This window comes from Lithobates pipiens, unplaced genomic scaffold (genome assembly GCF_037356315.1).
Source record: "Lithobates pipiens isolate NorthernLeopardFrog02 unplaced genomic scaffold, aLitPip1_a1.2 Scaffold_16, whole genome shotgun sequence".
NCBI classification, from domain to species: Eukaryota; Metazoa; Chordata; class Amphibia; order Anura; family Ranidae; genus Lithobates; species Lithobates pipiens.
The window spans coordinates 589,607,141-589,625,294 of record NW_027507748.1 but is presented as its reverse complement, the minus strand read 5'-3'; the positions used below and the strand labels follow the sequence as shown (position 1 = coordinate 589,625,294).

At 43.2% G+C, this 18,154-nt stretch overlaps 1 protein-coding gene across 2 annotated transcripts in view; it reads left to right on the top strand.

Annotated features, from left to right (window-relative positions):
* EIF4B (eukaryotic translation initiation factor 4B) overlaps window positions 1–15,324 on the top strand; it is a 57,471-nt gene extending 42,147 nt beyond the window's left edge. Inside the window, exons 11-15 of one of the 2 annotated variants that reach the window (XM_077483900.1) lie at window positions 5,298–5,502; window positions 7,624–7,673; window positions 7,757–7,838; window positions 11,692–11,749; window positions 13,880–15,324. In XM_077483900.1, the coding sequence (XP_077340026.1) occupies window positions 5,298–5,502; window positions 7,624–7,673; window positions 7,757–7,838; window positions 11,692–11,749; window positions 13,880–13,954 (470 nt within the window). In that variant the 3' untranslated portion in view covers window positions 13,955–15,324. Of the gene's footprint in view, window positions 1–5,297; window positions 5,503–7,623; window positions 7,674–7,753; window positions 7,839–11,691; window positions 11,750–13,879 lie in introns of both variants that reach the window. The other variant, XM_077483899.1, reaches the window with a different exon arrangement.
* The last annotated feature ends 2,830 nt before the right edge of the window (window positions 15,325–18,154 follow it).

The following is an 18,154-nucleotide window of genomic DNA, read 5'->3' as shown; positions in this document are numbered from 1 at the left end:
CTGCAGTAGGGGAGCCGAGAAATCTGCCCTGAAAGAAACAGAGCCTGCTGTTCCTGAGCTACCCTCTGAAAATGTTAGATGCCTGGTTATTGTGAGCCTCTGGTTTCAATACTTTGAATAAATTACATGGAACTACGATATAGATTAGGCTTTCTGGCCCTTCTCTAACTTTCCTATTCCTAGAAAGTGTGAAAGCAAAAACGTTATCTTAAAGAGGAAGTAAACCCTTACAAACCACTTTGACCTACAGGTAAGCCTAGATTAAGGCTTACCTGTAGGTCCAAGAAATATCTTCTAAACCTATATGGTTTAGGAGATATTTGCCCGAAAACGGGCACCGCTGTCTACGGCGCATGCGCCGTAGACAGCAGCGCGCAGGCGCACTAAACGCGGCAGTTCCAAGAATGGAGCTGCCGCATTTGTCGACTCGCATGTGCGGGAGTGACGTCATCGCGGCTTTGCCGAATGACAGCGGCGGAGCTGCGAGACGCCACTCCCGTGCGCATGCGCGGGAGTGACGTCATCGCGGCTTCGCCGCTGTCATTCGGCGGAGCTGCGAGACGCCACAAGCAAGATGGATGCGGCGGACTACAGGGGACAGCGGCGACTTCGCTGGCTCCTGTGTCAGGTAAGTGACACATAATGGGCTACTATGCGATGCATAGTAGTCCATTATGCTTTACTTTTGCAGGGAAAAAAAGAGGAAGTAAACTCATCAGGGTTTACTTCCTCTTTAAGTCAGCCAACTAGCATTTAAAAATAAAGCCTTGAATGGACATAATCACACTTAGTCAAAAAAAAATATTGCAATTTTAGTGTAATGCAAAAATTTCCCAAATATAAAGCATGCATTATACATGCATTTTTAGGATTTTACAGTTGAGTTCAATAAATCTGTCTAAATATGTTGATGCATAAAAATGCATCATGGCATGTATATTGTGGGTTTATGTATATTCTCGCTCTCTTGCGCAAATATTTTAGGCACGTGCGAGGCCATGTAAAGTAAGAATGATTTTAATTTTATTTTTGTTCATCAATTTACAAAATGCAAAGTGAGCGAACAGAAGAAAAACCTAAATCAAAATCATATTTAGTGTGAATACCATTTTTGGCTTCAAATCCACATCAATTATTTTAGGTACTCAAAGTGATGGTGCACAGTTTTTAAGTAGTTTGGCAGGTGGGTTGTTAAAAAATCTTAATTATGTTGAGATCAAGGCTCTGTGGAGGGCCAAACCATTGCTTTCAGAACGCCTTGAAATTCCTAATCACATGGCTGTATGTTTGGGGTCATTGTCCTACTGCAGGATTAAATTTGGGGCCAATCACACGCTTCCCTGAAGGTATGGCACGATGGATAATTTCTGCCTTGAAGTGATGGTTTGGCCCCCACAGAGCCCTTGCATCAACATTGAGTCTGTCTGGGATTACATGAGACAGAGATATGAGGCGGCTAAATTCACATATCTGTGGTTGGTGTCCAAGATGTTTGAACAACCTACCCGCCAAGTTCATAAAAAATATATATATATTTACACCAAATATTGCTTTAACATGTTACCAAAGTCTATCTTTTATTTTTGCATTAAAATAATAAACCGGTTATACTCGCTGTGAGCATCCCCGAGCCGCCTCTTTCCGTGTCCTATGCTAGTGATATTTGGCTTCTCCTCTTCATATGTCCCCATGTGGAGTAGGGAGAAGAGATGCAGCCGGGTACAGCGCTGGATCTCTTTTCCCCTCTTCCCCTTCACATAAAGAAAGGGGGAGGACAAGGAAATATAAAACATTTTTTTCCCTTAATGCAAGGAATGCCTTTTTTTTTTTTTTTTTTTTTTTTTTTTTTAGCATTATCACTTTAATTTGGATTTATTTTGTTAATTTACTTTCCATTTTGTTAATTGATGAAATGAAATGCTTTTAGAAATAGAAGGGTTTATTTCCAATTTTATTTTTTTATTCTTTTCAAACCTGCCTAAAATGTTTGCACAGCACTGTATATAGAAATATCACTTGGATGTCGGCTACTTTGCTTAACCACTTTAGCCCTGGAAGATTCAGCTGCTCAATGATGAGGCTACATTTTACGATATGGCACTGCTTCGCTTTAAATGACTATTTGCGACGCTGTATCACAAACAAAATGTTGTTCCCACTCTCCTATTTTTGGTTAAAAAAAAATTGTAATAAGTTTATATTGGTTTGCACAAAAGTTAAAACCCTGTCGCCAGATAATTTAACAAAATATTAACTTGTAGATGATAAATGCATTTACTGTAGAGGGCTATGACATGCAGCTGGCTGAGCTAGGAATTGCTAGTCAAGTTTTCTAACAATTTAACCACTTCAATACAGGGCGCTTATACACCTTCCTTCCACTGACCAATTTTTCAAAGCATTCAACGCTATCGCCCTTTGCATGGTCATGCAACGCTGTACTTCAAACCATTTTTGTAAATTTCTTTCCCCCCACAAATGGCTTTCCCTTGGTGGTATTTGATCACCACTGGGGTTTTTATTTTTTGCGCTACAAATAGAAAATCAAAGATTTTGAGAGGGGGTTTTTCTCCATTTCTGTTAAAACTTTTTAAGTTTTCTCCTTCACTGATGAGGCAGCACTGATTGGCACAGATAAGGCACTTATGGGCATTCATAGACTGCACTGGCAGGCATCACTGATGGGCATAGTGCCATCCCTAATGGGCATACCTGGTGGGCACGTCATAGGCTCCTTACCGCGATCAGATGCAGTGTGTCAGACTGACAACCACCAATCTGCGTGCCCCCCGGCTTATCCTGCTGGAAGCCATATGACGCCCAGTCAGCATAACAGAACCCCTTTCCGGCCGTCGTTTCGCTATATGGGGTGTGGGAAGTGGTTAAAGGCGCATTGCAAGTGAATAAAAATTATCAAGGGGAAAACACTGCCAAGGAAGCATTTAAAATACTTAATTTTTCTGTGCTTTTACCTGCAATTATTAAAGTTGGTCAAAGGGTCTCTGAAATCTTTAAGCACTTACCAACCGCCTCACAACAATGTATGTCCCTCCTTCTTTTTTTTTTTTTTTTTTTTTTTGAAGAGGGCCATCTCGGTAACGGCAGCAGCTGCTGCAACAACTGACGTATCCACCTCTTCAGGCGGCAGTTCGGTAAACGATAATGGTGGTCTCGGCGGCGGATTTGCCGCTAAATCACTGTTGGCAGCAGGAGAGGTGCCACCCCTCTCCTGCACCCTCCGCCACTTACCGGAGCCATCGGCAAATGGTGGAGGCGGTTGGGTCCTATCTGTGGCTGGGTATGGAGACTAGTGTGGCTAAGATGACCATACCATAGCAGGGCGGAAGCAACGTCAAAACGTCACTTCTGCCCATACATCTTAAAGGCACTTTTATTTTTTTATTTTTTTTTCAAATGACAATATTTTTTTTTTTTTTTTTTAATTGTGTTTAATCCAAATATGAGATCTGGGGTCAAAAAGACCTCAGATCTCATATTTGGATTAAATACAATAAAAAAAAAAAAAAAAAAAAATTATTTGAAAAAATGAGATTGAAAAAGAGGACCTGTCATGCCTTTTTCTATTACAAGGGATGTTTACATTCCTTATGATAGGAATAAAAGTGACCCAAATTCTTTTCTTTTTACAGTGTAAAAAGAAACTTATTTTTTTGTTTTTTTATTTTATTTTTTTTTTGCGCCTCGTCCCGACGAGCTCGCACACAGAAGCGTGAGCAGAGCCCATATATGAAAACAGGGGTCAAATCACACGTGAGGTATCTCTGCGATCGTTGGAGCGAGAGCAGTAATTCCTGCCCTGGACCTCCTCTGTAACTCAAAACATGCAACCTGTAGAATTTTTTTTAAAATGTTGCCTATGGAGATTTTTAAGGGTAAAAGTTTGATGCTATTCCACGAGCGGACGCAATTTTGAAGCGTGACATGTTGGGCATCAATTTACTCGGCGTAACATTATCGTGCCCAATAAAAAAAAAAATTGGGCTAATGTTGTGTGTTTTTTTTTTTTTTTTTTCCCCAAAAAAATGCGCTTGTTAGACCGCTGCGCAAATACGGTGTGACAAAATATTGCAATGACTGCCATTTTATTATCTAGGGTGTAGAAGAAGAAGTAGAAGTAGTTTTCTAGCAAAAAACATGTTTTTAACTTATAAACAGTCTGAAAGAGGCCTGGTCCTTAAGTGATTAAAACGGGAATATTTAAAAAAAAAAAAAATGAAATGAAAGGGCGTTCAATAATTAAGGATTCTGGTCATGGTTTAGAGGGGTTCTCATTTTCCTGGTTATTTAAAGGGTTAAGTCTCCATGCACCTGAGCAAATTGAATTTGGCACACAATGAAAATATGCAGAAGCAGATGTTGCCTTTAGTAGAAACCGCATTTCTAGACCAAGTAGATTAAAATTATAGGTGGCTAAAGTTTTATGCAACCATTATCTGCTCTGTGCAACAATACTGCGCAGAAATATTTCTTTCGTCCTCTTCTGGCAGTCCCTGCAGGCTCCATCCTATTTTGTGACGCCTTCTTTAGCATGCAGGATGCTAAAGGAGGCATCCGTCCCAATCAGGTCCTGTGCCATGCTGTTTAAATCCATAGACACAGAGCGGCGATAGGCAAAGCCCCTGTTCCCACCTCACAGGAGTTTGGTGGCAGAAAAAGCCTGTTTCTCCACTGCCCTCCGTTTGTCCTGTAAAAGCAGAAAGTGAAGTGGAGTGACACTGGAGCCAGAGACATCTTTGGTTCATTGACATGGAGCCAGGCAACTGTGAATTGAGGGAGGACAGTAGGAAACATGTAAAACTATTTTACGCTTGTTCACACCCTTCCACCGTTCTCTATTGTAATGGGTCCCTTTACTGACAAATAGCCACGCTGGAAAACCTTTATTTTGCCCTTTTTACAGTAAAGGTTTAGATTTGCATAACCTTTTTGATGTGGCCACATCTCTGCATCTAATGAGCCTTATTTTTATTTTCTATCCACCAAAGATCATAGGGTATCTTCTGCATTCTTTATCATATGCTCAATTGTCAGTTGTCCAAGCTTGTGATGGGTTTAATTTAGGGTTTATTAGAATTTTTATTAGTTCAATTGTGCAGTTTTTGGATCTATTCACGTTTAGAAATTTTATGGTACTAAGAATTGACGAAGAGTGGCACTGAAAACTAACTTACTGCTGCAGTGTTAATACAAAAAATGTTAGTTGCGCTTTGGTCTCCACTGTGTTATCTTAGTGTGTGAAGTGATACACTGTTAAATTTCTGGTTACTGTTCCACAGTCTCACGACGGAGAGAAAGTGAAAAATCTGTGGAGAATGAAGTGTTTGGAAAAGATGAGGAATCTCCTAGCCTGAAGTCCCCCAAATCGGATTCCCAGCTCCCTTTCAAAGTTATGCCTGCCCCACCTCCTAAGGAGAATGCATGGGTGAAGCGTAGTACGGCACCTACCCCTTCTCGCTCCCTCAGTTCAGAGTCCTCTCAAAGGTAAGCACACCCAAGTCACAACTGTGGTCAAATATAATCCTGGGATCCCACCGCTCAATGCTGAAGCCTTGAACTGTACTGTTTGTCCCCTTGAGGTTTTAATATGGTCAAACGTTCTCTGCATTGCGCCTAAGACGTCCTGCTCTCCAGCTTCCCCTTTCATCTCCTCTCAAACTCTCCTCCAGGACTTTTCCCAAGCTTCTCCCATCCTATGTAACTCCCTACCCTAATCTGTCTGGCTATCTCCTACTGTCCCTGAAAACCCTTTTCTTCAGATAAAACTATCCTGCCAACAATTGTATTTTTACTTTCTCTGTCGGTTTCATCCCCCATTACCTTTTTGTATCACTTGACCCTCCCCTTTTTAGATGGTAAGCTGTAAAGAGCAGGGCCCTCTGATGCCTCATGTATTGAATTGTATTGTGCTAACAAAATATACAAAAATGTATTTTTGCACTGGGTGTGAAAGCGTACATAGAGAAACTCCCACTAAACATCAGAATATTGGATGTCAGAATCCATAAATACACATACAGTGAGTGCCCAGCCACACAAATAACAGTCCACAAACCTCAAGTGAAAACATCAGTGATGTGCAAATCTTCTAAAAACAGTAAACTCCAGGAATTGGTGAAAACCATAAACTATCCGACTTTGTTAACGTCAACAAAATATGCAGCCTCGGCTTGAAGGGGTTGTACCAAGGTGATGCGTGCAGCTGCATAAAAAGAATGTGTTCACACTGGTGATGAATGGGGATACAGGTTCTAAAAGTGATTGAAATATAAAATATAACTGAAAAGTTACTAGAACACAACATTACAAATGTTGATACATGCCAGTGTTGTGGAATGTCTGTGATAAAAAGAGAAATTAAAGAAGAGGAAAAAAGAAGAAACCGAAACCATGAAATATGGTGAAAGGAAGAGCGCTTGCAGTGAGACATGAATGGGGTTGTGAAATCTCGAAACATTCACCCTTGTCTTGTGAAGTAATATATGATAGCCAATTGTGTCTGCCCTGTGACAGATGTTCTGCCAAGAGACAGGCTAGCACGAAATGGGGACTTTGTATGCGTCCAACCCCTCCCCTATGCGTCCAAGGAAGCTTCATCCAGTGCAGCAGGGTTAAAACAGATGTAATAGAAAATACAGCATGTACTGATGCCTCACTGCTGGCCTTCATGAGTGGATCCGGCCTGATCTGACATGTTTATCCTTGGAATCTCTGAGACCGGAAGTTGGTGTCCTGTTATTGCCATTGATCAATGCCTGGAGGTCTGTTAATTACATGCCTGGCTGATCTGTGGTGGGGATCTTTCATATTTGATAGGCCAACCTTATTTGTGGTGAGAGGCACGTGTGTCTCCAAGAAACATTCATGGATTTGGATAGTTGAATGTTTTCACTTGTTCCTGGACTTTACTGTTTTTTAAAAGATTTGATTCTGATGTTTTCACTTGCTGTTTGTGGACTTTTGTTTGCGTGGGTGTGCAGTCAGTGTATATATTATAAATGTACTGCTCTCAAGCGCTGTGCAAACTGTTGCCGCTATATAAATCCTGTATTATAATAATACATTATATCATTTTCTATCTGAAAATTTAGTAGACTTGAACAGCAGATAACTAAAGAGGGGAAAAAACTGTCTTGGCCTAGGTTCACATTGATCCAATTTGGCATGTGCCGCACAGATTCCCAAAACTAGTTTCTGTACTACGTTTGGCGACTTTGGGGGTGCGATTTCAATAAACATTCGTGCAGCAACCCGCACAGATGTCTCTGAAATAGCTCCCAAAGTCGGACTGACGGAGTATGAAATTGTGTGAGTTCAGCTGAACTCGCACCATTTCAATCCCACTGACAATGTGAGCCTGGGCTTACTGTGGAAAGTGTAATATGAGCAAACTGGCAAATAAAAACAAGCCCTGATGGGCCATGACTTCTAAAGAACCTTCGCTCTTTAACACCCTTGGTAGTTCTAACATTATAATATAATAATTTGAGCAATGTCTGATAGGAATTTATGCATTTGATAAGTCATACGTTCTGCAAAGAAAAGACTGCCATAAAATTTAATGCTTTGGACAACTATGGTAATATTTTTTTTGTTCACTTCTAGTGGAGGGGAGAGACCTTATGATTCAGAAAGGCGGCAACATGTGCACAGAGGTAAGTCGCTTGTCAAAGGTGACCTATGTGTTAAAATGTTACATTTTTCCCAGAGCTAATTATTTATTTGTTTCTTAAAGCAGATGAGAACAAAGTAGATGATTTGGACCATGTGTCAAGGTCTAGTGGACGTGGCATTGGAGATCGCAATCAAGTGTCTGATAGGTAAGCTGGACAGGAGAGGAATTGCAAGTTAACTTCCCAGGGTAATTTTTTGGGGGCTTGGCAGGAAGCAGCACCCCCCCCCCCCCCATATCTCTACTACACAAGTGATGTGGATGCAAGGATCACCCCCACTGCACTATTGTATTCTGACAGCGGGGGCTAACCCTCCCAGAATACACAGATCAGCACTGCAAGCACTGATCGAATGTTGGTTGTCTAGCAGGACCATTAGATCGTTTTTAACAAACTGCTGCTGACCAGTCAAATTTTGATACATGTGTACCCAGCTTAAAGCGTAAGATGAGGGCAGTGATTTGTGATAAGGCTGATCTGATAAGTTTATTGATGGATTACAGTTCACAGTGCACTTGAATAAACTTGTTGCTTCTCCATGTACACTGGGAATGGCCTGCAAATCACACCATAACACAGAAAAGTGCATGGTCTACTTTTCGGAAAGGTGCTGCACCAAATCTCATGGCTCTTCAATCACATGGTACTGTTCAATCTGGTGTACTGTATTTCCGATCTCTGTTTGGGGTTCCATTAACATTGTATTGGTACACACACACACACACACACACACACACACACACACACACACACACACACACACACACACACACACACACACACGTGAGAAGCCACAGCTTTTGTATCAAGCAACATGCTCCTCTGCACTGTGGTATATAAAGTAATCACTTGCCTCCCGATCTCTTGCTCTGTGCTCATTAGCAGTATCATACATGTAATAAAATGCAAATAATGCTTCCCATAGTATATAACTGATTCAAACATTAGTTATGAGGCCACACATATAGTACTCTGGGAGGAGCATGCGTGGAAACTTCTAAGATTGCTGCTTGAGCAGGGAGCTCCACCCTGCCCCACTCTAACGGTACACCCGTATGTACAGAGGCGTGTGTGTTAGTGTTTTTTTCTTTTCTTTTTTTTCTCCTCTTATATTCACCGACCGACACAGCTCCTCTCTGTAACTACATGGGTTGGAGAAACTAGGCAAAATTGTTACACAATACACAGAACTTTAATCCCGCCCCGGTGGGGCGGGCCCCGTGCTATCATCCCTCCTCCTGCGAGCAGCTTCAGTTTTTATTTTGCCTAGCAAGGAGAATGACCTAGGAAACCCTGCGGGCCTCTCGGTCCATATTTTTACTGCAGGTGGGCTGCTTTTTGCACAAGAGAGATCCTGAGATCTTCTATCAACTGCCGGCTGGGTGACATGCTGATTAATGATATCCTTGTAGTCTCCCCAGTCCGGCCATCGTGCGTGAGCAGGCCGCAGCTACGGCTCAGCAGGCCACGACATACCTCATGCTCCAGAGGTGGTCGGTGAACTTCAGTGCTCCGGGGTATACATATGACCGGGCTACTGATGTCTGGATCACAATATACCGAGGCCAACGGCTACCCTGTAACTGCGCAGGTGTGGGTCTGTGATGGAATGTGTTCCAGCTCTTCAGGACTGGTAACTACGGCTTACTCTACTCCCTGCTTCGGTGGGGGGAGCACCTGGGCATTCCCTGGGGGGTCGAATCTGGGGGCCACCTCACCTCATCTTCTCTCCCAAGTCCCTATCACCCCTCCTTTCCCCCTCTGAGGGGGATGTCTGCATGCGCTGCGGGCGGTGTGTGTGTGGAGTTGCTGTTTCTCCCCTGTGGCTCTGCGGTTGCTGGTCAGTCCAGGTCTGGGGGTCCCAAAAAAGCAGTTTTTGTGGAGGTTGTCTTGCAGGCAGCTTGTTTTTATTTCTGCTCTCTTCACCACATGGCGTCGTTCCTGCGGCCGTCTTGTATTTGGGAAAGCTATAAATTCCCCTGGGGAGCTTCAGCAGCCATTTTCTTTAGGATTCCTATTGATTACATTGGTGGCCATTTTGTGAAAGCCTGAATGCTTTCTTCACCGCTGGCCTCTTGTTACAGCATGACATGTGCTTTCTTTTGTTACTTCCTGTATCCACTGTGTGTATGGGACACTGGATGGCTCTGTGCTGAACGCTGAAGCTGTTCTGCAGATCGTTGCACCGCTGTTGGAGCTGCTGCTGACCGTTTTTTCTCCTCTCTTCATCTGGAAACCTCCTAGGGACTACAGGCACTATTGTTGGCATTCACAGAACTCCCCAGGGTGGTGAGTCTAGCACTAAGTGCTAAGACACTGACTGAGTGGACAAAACTTTTGCACCGCAAACTGGGAGAGCAGCATGCCTCCCCTGTCTGCGTGGAGCTAACAGACCAACTAGTGCATGGCCTTAAGTACGTTTGACGCGACCCTGGATACTCTCCCTCTGCTATCCTGGGCCTCAGTGTCAGCCGTGGTGCTGAGGCGCCTTATTTGGCTGAAATGCTGGTCTGCTGACCAGGCATCCAGGAAAGCCCTAACGGATCTTCCCTTCCTTGGCGAACAGCTCTTTGGAGCCTTGTTGGATGATTTTATTAAAAACGCCATGGGTACACTACTCCCACAGGCCAGGAAGGCTAATGAGCCACGCCGCAGGCAAGGGCCCTCCTTTTCCGCTCACAAGTGGCTTTTTCGTCCGCCCAGTGCTTCGGCAAAAGGACCCCAGCCCGACAGGACGTCCGCGGACGGTCAGAAGCGTCCCTGGAACCGCAAGCCTGCGAACAAGTGCTACAGCATGAGGGTTTGCCCCCACACGTGTCTCGGGTGGGGGGGTCGTCTTCTGGAGTTTGCAGCCTGTTGGACCTCCCGGTTATCGGACCAATGGGTTTGCGATCTGATTTCTGCGGGTTACAAGATAGTTTCTCTCTTGGCCGCCAAACAGATTCTTCCCCTCCAGCATACCCACATCCCTGGTTCGCCGGGAGGCCCTGCTAGGGGCAGTAAGGGACTTTCTGAATCAGGGGGCGATTGTACCATTTCCAGGTGGATCAGACAGATTGTAGTACAAGCCTACGCCTTGAAGGGGCAGGTGACTCCCTTTCCAGTCACGGCCCACTCTACAAGAGCAGTCGGAACGTTTTGGGCCTTCCGACACCAAGCGTCTGTCGCTCAGGTGTGTAAGGCGGCGACCTGGTCATCTGTCCATACGTTTACCAAGTTTTACAAGGTAGGCGTCAGTGCATTGGCTGATGCTGGTTTTGGCCACAGTTTTGCAGGTGGCCGTGTAGTTGCTATTGAGTTTTTTCCCCCCCCTGGTTTTCTGATAAAAACACAATACTGTTTCGTTATTACACTGTTACATTACTTCCGCAAGGTTGCGGTCTGGGGGATCACTCCTGTTGAGGATGCCCGGTTTTGTGGTGGTTTCCACACACTGCTGTGGGTTTTTTTTTTTTTTTTTTGTGGGTTTAATTTCACTAGTTCCCACTTGCCATGGTGGATGAAGTTTTTAATGCTGTTTTTTCCCACTCCTCGTTTGGCACTGCTTTGGGATGTCCCATGTAGTTAGAGAGCTGTGTCGGTCGGTGAATATAAGAGAAAATAGGATTTTTGTACTCACCGTAAAATCCTTTTCTCTATAATTCAACGACCGACACAGCACCCACCCCTCCTTTTTCTATGTTATACTGCCTGGGGCGGGATTAAAGTTCTGTGTATTGTGTAACAATTTTGCCTAGTTTCTCCTAATGGCAGGCTATACAACCCATGTAGTTAGAGAGGAGCTGTGTCGGTCAGTGAATTGGAGAAAAGGATTTTACGGTGAGTACAAAAATCCTATTTTTTTCATAATTAAACCTTGTTGAATGGTTATCTTTTTAGCTGTCATTTCTGTACCAGTTATGTTTTGAAACTGTACAAGTGTTTGCTTAATGTTTTGGATTTGGAGGCATTTAAAAGTAAACTTAAAAAAAAAAAAAAATTCTCCTTTTTCTATTTACAGAGATGATGAGGATTTAAATGTAGGGTTGGAGCCAATGAGTAAAGATGAGCAGGCAGCTGTAAGTTATTTTTTATTTATTTTTTCCTACTTTACATCTGGTTTACTTGCTGAATTTAGGCTGCAGATTTTCAACGGTGGGTGTAAGAGTTCCCCTAAATCTAAACACTAATGGAAAAGTGAAAATCTAAATTAAGGGAACGTTACTGGTTTTTGGGTACTAAATCAGTAGTTTTGTCAAACTAGTTTTAGTTATACAGACACATTTGTATTTTTGTTTGAAGCACTTCAGGGTCAATGTATTTTACTTTAAACCATTGGAGCAAAACAATACATGTGAGCACCTCTAACAAGTTTAGTTGTGGCCTGTCCTCCACTGTAGAGGTTTCAGCTCACATCCTTTTTCTTGAAACTCTGGTTCAAGGAATGAGTGGATTTGTTCCAGTGGGTACACAGCAATACGTTTATTTTTATTTTTTTAGGATGTCAAATAGTTGGAGTCAATGTGTGTTTTATAACTGTGTATACATTTTTATTAAATCTGAACTCCAAGTAGATATAAAAAAAAGTGCACCATTAAATGGTGCTGTGCATTCATTAAAACACAATAAACTTGTGTTAATGTAATTAAAGCAAGTCCCCTAATTTGCCTCTGCTTTAGCCTTTTTTTATTCCAGTGTATAGTAGTCCTCTGTGGGGGAGCAGTACACATGTGCTGAACCGAACAGAAGGGAAAGTGTGCAGCTACACCTTCATTACACAATTACAGGCTGACACGGGAAAATGTTTATGATGAAGTTTATAACTTCTGTACCAACCTGGCCGTGCTTTCTGGCACAGGGCTGTGTACATCTCAGAACTCAATGGATTAAATTACAAATAGTTTGCAGTTAAAACTACTATACACATTTCAATTCTGTATGTAGACAGTTGCCTGTAGTTCAAATTTGACTTATTGTCATTGTTTCCTAATTAAGACTTATCTTTTATATTTAGTGAACAAATGCTAGACTGCAAATCCCTAATGTTTTAAAGGGGTTTTATTTAACCAGTTGATCTTTCTTTAACACTTTTTTGCACAGGTTTAAATCTTTTTTTACACAACTCACGAATATGTATTTTCTGAAAGTAGACACCCTAGAGCAGGGGTAGGCAACCCGGGGCCCTCCAGCTGTTGTGGAACCACATTCCCATGAGGCATTGCAAGGCTGGCAGTTGCAATTAATCCCAGAGGCATGATGGGACTTTTAGTTATGCAACAGCTGGAGGGCCATAGGTCTTTAGGCCTACCCCTGCCTTAAAGAATAAAATGTCACACGCTATTACTGCAAAGCTCTAGGAAATGAAAAATTTCAGTAAAAAACACACTGACGCAAATTTTAGAGTAAACAAACACTATAAATTACCCAAGTTTTTGGGTAATGCGTTTACTCGGTTGCCAAACCTTAAATTTATGTGTGAAATGCCAAATATTTTCTATAGCCATCAGTTTAGTGTTTTGCGGAGGAGGTCTGGTGTTAGAATTATTGCTCACATATGTAACTTGTATCGCAATTGACATTCTCTTGCGTAGGTGCCCTGGTGCATGCGTTTACGTTCGTGTGTGTGTGTATACCCAAAAACTTTTTTTTTTTTTTTTTTTTTTTTTTTTTTCCATCGTAGGGGACAAACGGTCCCCATGTGATTTTTGGTGACCAGTTCTCTTTATTGAGATATGCCGATCGAAAAAAACCTGCATGTCTCTTCTGTACTCAACTGAATGTTTTGCCATGCAGATTGCCAGAAGTGATGTCATATTGCTTTCCGGGTAACAAGAAGGCGGAGAGCAGATGTGTCTGCTCTTCTCCTTCCCCTTCTACCCGCTGGCACCCGTCATGGAGATCCTGGGCCTGCCAATGGGCAAGGGGGGCGTGGTAGCAGGGGGAGGAGACCGCCGGTACCAGGGTGTGTGAGAGCAATCGGGTGGCTCTGCTGCTACCCGAAATGCTCTCACCTGACAGGCAGGAGTCTGCTTGTCACTTTCACACACTCCCTGCCATTGGCAGCATAAGGGTTAAACCATTCTTTAAACTGTTTTCCATATTCACGCCAGTCTTTCATTATGTTTTTCTCAGAACATGTTATGCCAATTCTAATGAACCAGGCTAACATCCTTACCTAATTTTTATTTCTTTCTCTCCAATACGTGTAGAAATTCAGCCACGCAAGTAAATACGCAGCTTTGTCTATGGATGGAGAAGAGGAGCCTGAAGAATACGCTGACTAACCTTGGGAATACCTGTGTCTATTGGATTCCTTCCTCCCTCTCCTTTTAATCTCCCATATGCCCTATTCCATAAATCATTGGCATAAGCCAGAGCAAGAAAAGCAAACACCCCTTCCGGCTCTGTCCCCTCAGAAATCTAAAAGCAGTCTAACTCTGACACCTGCAACAATGATCTTCAGTTAGAAAAAACAATGAGCTGTTTGTTCTCTTGCATGCTGCTGCAGCTTTTTACCGTGTGCGTGAAATAGGAGGGGTGCGTAAGTGCAGTGTATGGTGAGGGAGCCCTTAATCGCAGTTCATGCTTTCTTTGGGAAAGGGAAGTTTAACAGGATTATCACACAGTATATTCAATGCTTCCCAAAAAAACCTCTGCTACATTGCACAAAGGTTATCATTTTTATGCCAGAGAATACATTAATTTCCAAGCAGCAACATCTCGCATATAAGGCTTTTGGGTGGCTCCCAGAGCTCTTATTTTAAGGTTATTCCTGCAGCACAGAGAACTTCATGGACTTGATGTGCTGGACCCTAAATGATTGCATTTTTAGCACATTTATGATAATAAAATGAATTAATACGAAGCCCTGATTTGCAGCTTCAGTAGTGAAATGAAAGCCTTCAGATGCTTGGTTTGCACTCAGAATAGAACAGTTTGCCAGAAGCCTGTCGTCCACTGTGGCAAGAAAGAGAAAAAAAAAAAAAAATCTGATAACCTAGCTTATATCCACAGACTCAAAACCATGTTGCATAGGAGAATCCCCCTCGACTTGGTGTGATGCTGTGGGTTTCCAGGAGGCTGCTGTAGCAATGAACTTTTTTGTTTGTAGGATTTTTTTTTTTTTTTTTTAATATCTGGAAGAGGTGGTGTTTGAGTGGCATGTTGCATCCAGACACTGCCTTTCACACATTCAACATTAGTACTCTTTCCTTCCACCCCCACCTCAACCCCTTCATCTGGCCTTCCCTAATTTATAACTAATGTGCATTGGAGAGCTGGGTCCTCGTCTCTCTCTCTCGGGCCAGTTCTTGAGACCTTGGTTTAACATTTTACACTTCCCACTGAAGTGTAATCTGAAGAAAATATATAATAAAAACTTGTAATGATTTGTAATCGGCTTTCTGGGAGATGTTTTATTATCATGTAAAGTACCTGACCAACCCTCTTCTTTTATTTTTTTTTTGTTTGTTTTTTTTCTGTTTATCAGCTCTGCCCCTCCCTCAAATAAACTAATCTTTAAAGTATTATGTCTGTTTAAATGTTTGTCTGTCTTTGTGTAAAAGATTTCATCTTCACACTGTGGAATAATTGTGTGGTTTTGAGGACCCCTAAATATAATGGGAGACATTTATTAAAAGCTGTGCTTAGTTCATTGTGGTCTTTTTTTTTTTTTTTTTTCCATTTTTAATAGTATTTTAGAAATTGAAGCACAGTTCTGCAATGTATTTTTAAAACATTTTGTTTGTGAATGCAGTGCATTTGAGGCAGAAATACTTTGGTTTTAAACCTGAATAGTTTTAAGATTTGCCTGAGTTTTTTTATTTATTTATTTTTTCTCATTGTTAGATTTACTTCTGAACCCTTGTACTCTAATAACTGGGTTATACTGCTGCCTATGTGAAAAATTAGACAAAGCCATTAGTCAATCGGGTAACCCTTCCCACACTTCCTTTATGCTTTGGGTTTTTGCTAGTGTCCTAGGACAGTGGACATTATTTTGGAGAAAAGGAGATATATATATATATATATATTCACTCCCCCCCCCCCCCCCCCCCTTTCCTAGACTCTTTGCCTTTCTGGTGTGGCTCAATGTACCGGTAATGTTCAAAGAGAGGGAGATTAGGGAAGTAAACAAGTGGCTGAAGAAAAGAGCTGGTGTAGTAAGGAGGGGTTTGGGTTCTGGGAGGACTGGGCCGACTTATCAGTCGATAGCTAGTACTATAGAAGGGACGGACTGCACCTAAATGAGGAGGGTACAGATCAGCTGTGAATGAAGATGGCCAAAAAGTTAGAGTGGGTTTCTTTTCTTACATCAGGGGGCACAGAGCCATAGTACTATGTGGGTTATATCGGACTGACAGGTGATGGACACTGGCACGCCCCTAAGACATGTACTCCCCTATATAACCCCTCCCATTACTGTGAGTCCTCAGTTTTTTTTTTTTTTTTTTCTCTCCAGTGTCTAAGGTGTTGGTCACGAGTAAAGATGTGCTGTGCTGAGCTTCACTGGTAGTAATCCTTGCTGGTGCTAGCCATGCTAACCTGATCCGTTCTGATGTATTTTCATGGGCTAAATGAATGGTACCCGGGCCTCGTGTCTGAAGAAGCAAGGTTTTGCTTGCGAACGCTTCTCTGAGAGCTGCGATCCAGTACTTTTTGGTAGTGAGGCCATAAAGTTTTGTGAGTAACCAGTGGTTCCCCGGTTCCTGAAGGTTTCCGAAAAGGTCTCTAAACCTACCGTGAAGGCTGCAGATTGGTTCTTTATCTCTGTAAGACCCTGCTGCGAGGATAAGGCAAGGGAGATTTTCTCAGGAATTTCTCCTTCTATGTATAATGTCATGCCTATGTGTCACCACTGGGGGGCTGTATTGAAGCTGGAAACAGCAGAAACCTTCATTCTCCTCTCCAGCCGCAACAGACCCTCTGGTAAGAAAAGGGAAGGGGGGGGGGTCTGGTCTCTTCCTGTGCCCCCAGATTGGATTTATTCCCCTTCGGAGGACAGGATGCCAAGACTGTTGCCTCTTAAAAAAAATAAAGGGTAGACTGAGGCTGCTCAGCAGAGGATTCCCCTACCCCCTCTCCACCATGCTGCAAATGCAGGAAAATACTTACCTTGGAAAAGGGGGAGTAGCTAACGGCGTCAGACATTGGCCACATGTTCAGGATGTGTTTTTAAAGCGTTGTGTGTGAAGCTGCTGCCTGGTGGTGGAGGGACAGAGCAAAGAGGTGGCTGGATCAGGTTAGGTGACACAGGCATTTCCCTTTGACACATTGTACTGTAAAAGGCTGGGATTAATAGCTATTGTACTGTACTATAGCCTAGCAAGTTTACATTCTTTTGCTGGTAGTGCCTCTGCTTTGTACTTTTAAGCTATGAGTGGCAAAGGGACCAGGAACTCCTCTAATGGGTCAATGGTTACACAACAAACTAAAAACCATTTCCAAAAGAATGTCCTCCTCAGTGTTGCAGCCAGTCAGATTGAGCAATCAGCGGAAACTGCTTGCAGTCACACAAGCAGTTTCAGCCCTCGAGTATGTTACACAAGAGGTTTTGTCTTCTACCATTGCTAATTTGGAAAAGATTGATTGCTCTTTTATCCCTCCATAGTGGGGTTAAACTTGGCAGATCCCCATCAAGTGCTTAAGACCCTCCTTTTGGAGGTTTAGGACGTTGGGGATCAGGCAGATTTTCCCAAAGATTTGGAAGATACTGGTTTATCCTTTTCTGAGGATCCTGATATAGGAGTAGTAACCTCACAAGACAGGTTGCTTGTGCACTCTTACCAAGTTGGTTTGTTCAACTTTTTTGCTGCCTGCAGCGCAGGCTCTTGATGATCCCATCTCTAAGTTAGGGTCATTAAAACCTCCTCCGTCTGGGGATGCCTTTCCTATACATGCATGGCTAAGGAAGCTTATGTATGCTGACTGGGAACATCCAGATTAGGGATGAGCTTGGTGTTCGAGTCGAGCGCATGTTCCACTCGAACACCGGCTGTTTCGGCGAAGCCAGAACTCTGGGCCATTCGCGCAGCGCTCATGGCCCACAATGCACTGCGCCATCGCAGTGCATTCCACAATGCACTGTGCCATCGCAGTGCATTGCTGGCTCATGATTGGCCAAGCATGCACTGTGACCCCGCATGCTTGGCCAATCACAGTGCCGGCAGCGAGGAGAGCCATGGTTAGCCACAGGCAGGATGCCTGTGGCCAATTATAGCTCAGGCTGTGTAGTACACGCCCCACACTATATAAGGCCACCAGCACGGCGGCCTTGTGTATTGTTCCGGCGTCTGCAGGAGTTAGTGTGTGTGTGCGCGCGCGCCTTCACCGCACAATACATCTGTATCTACCCTTCCTTGCTGTTCTGAGTGGTCTCTAATTGAGCCATCTGCAGGAGTTGGTGTGACTGGGTGTTTGTGTGCCTGCACTGCAGAATACACCTGTATCTACCCATTGTTGCTGTTCTCTAATTGAGCCATCTG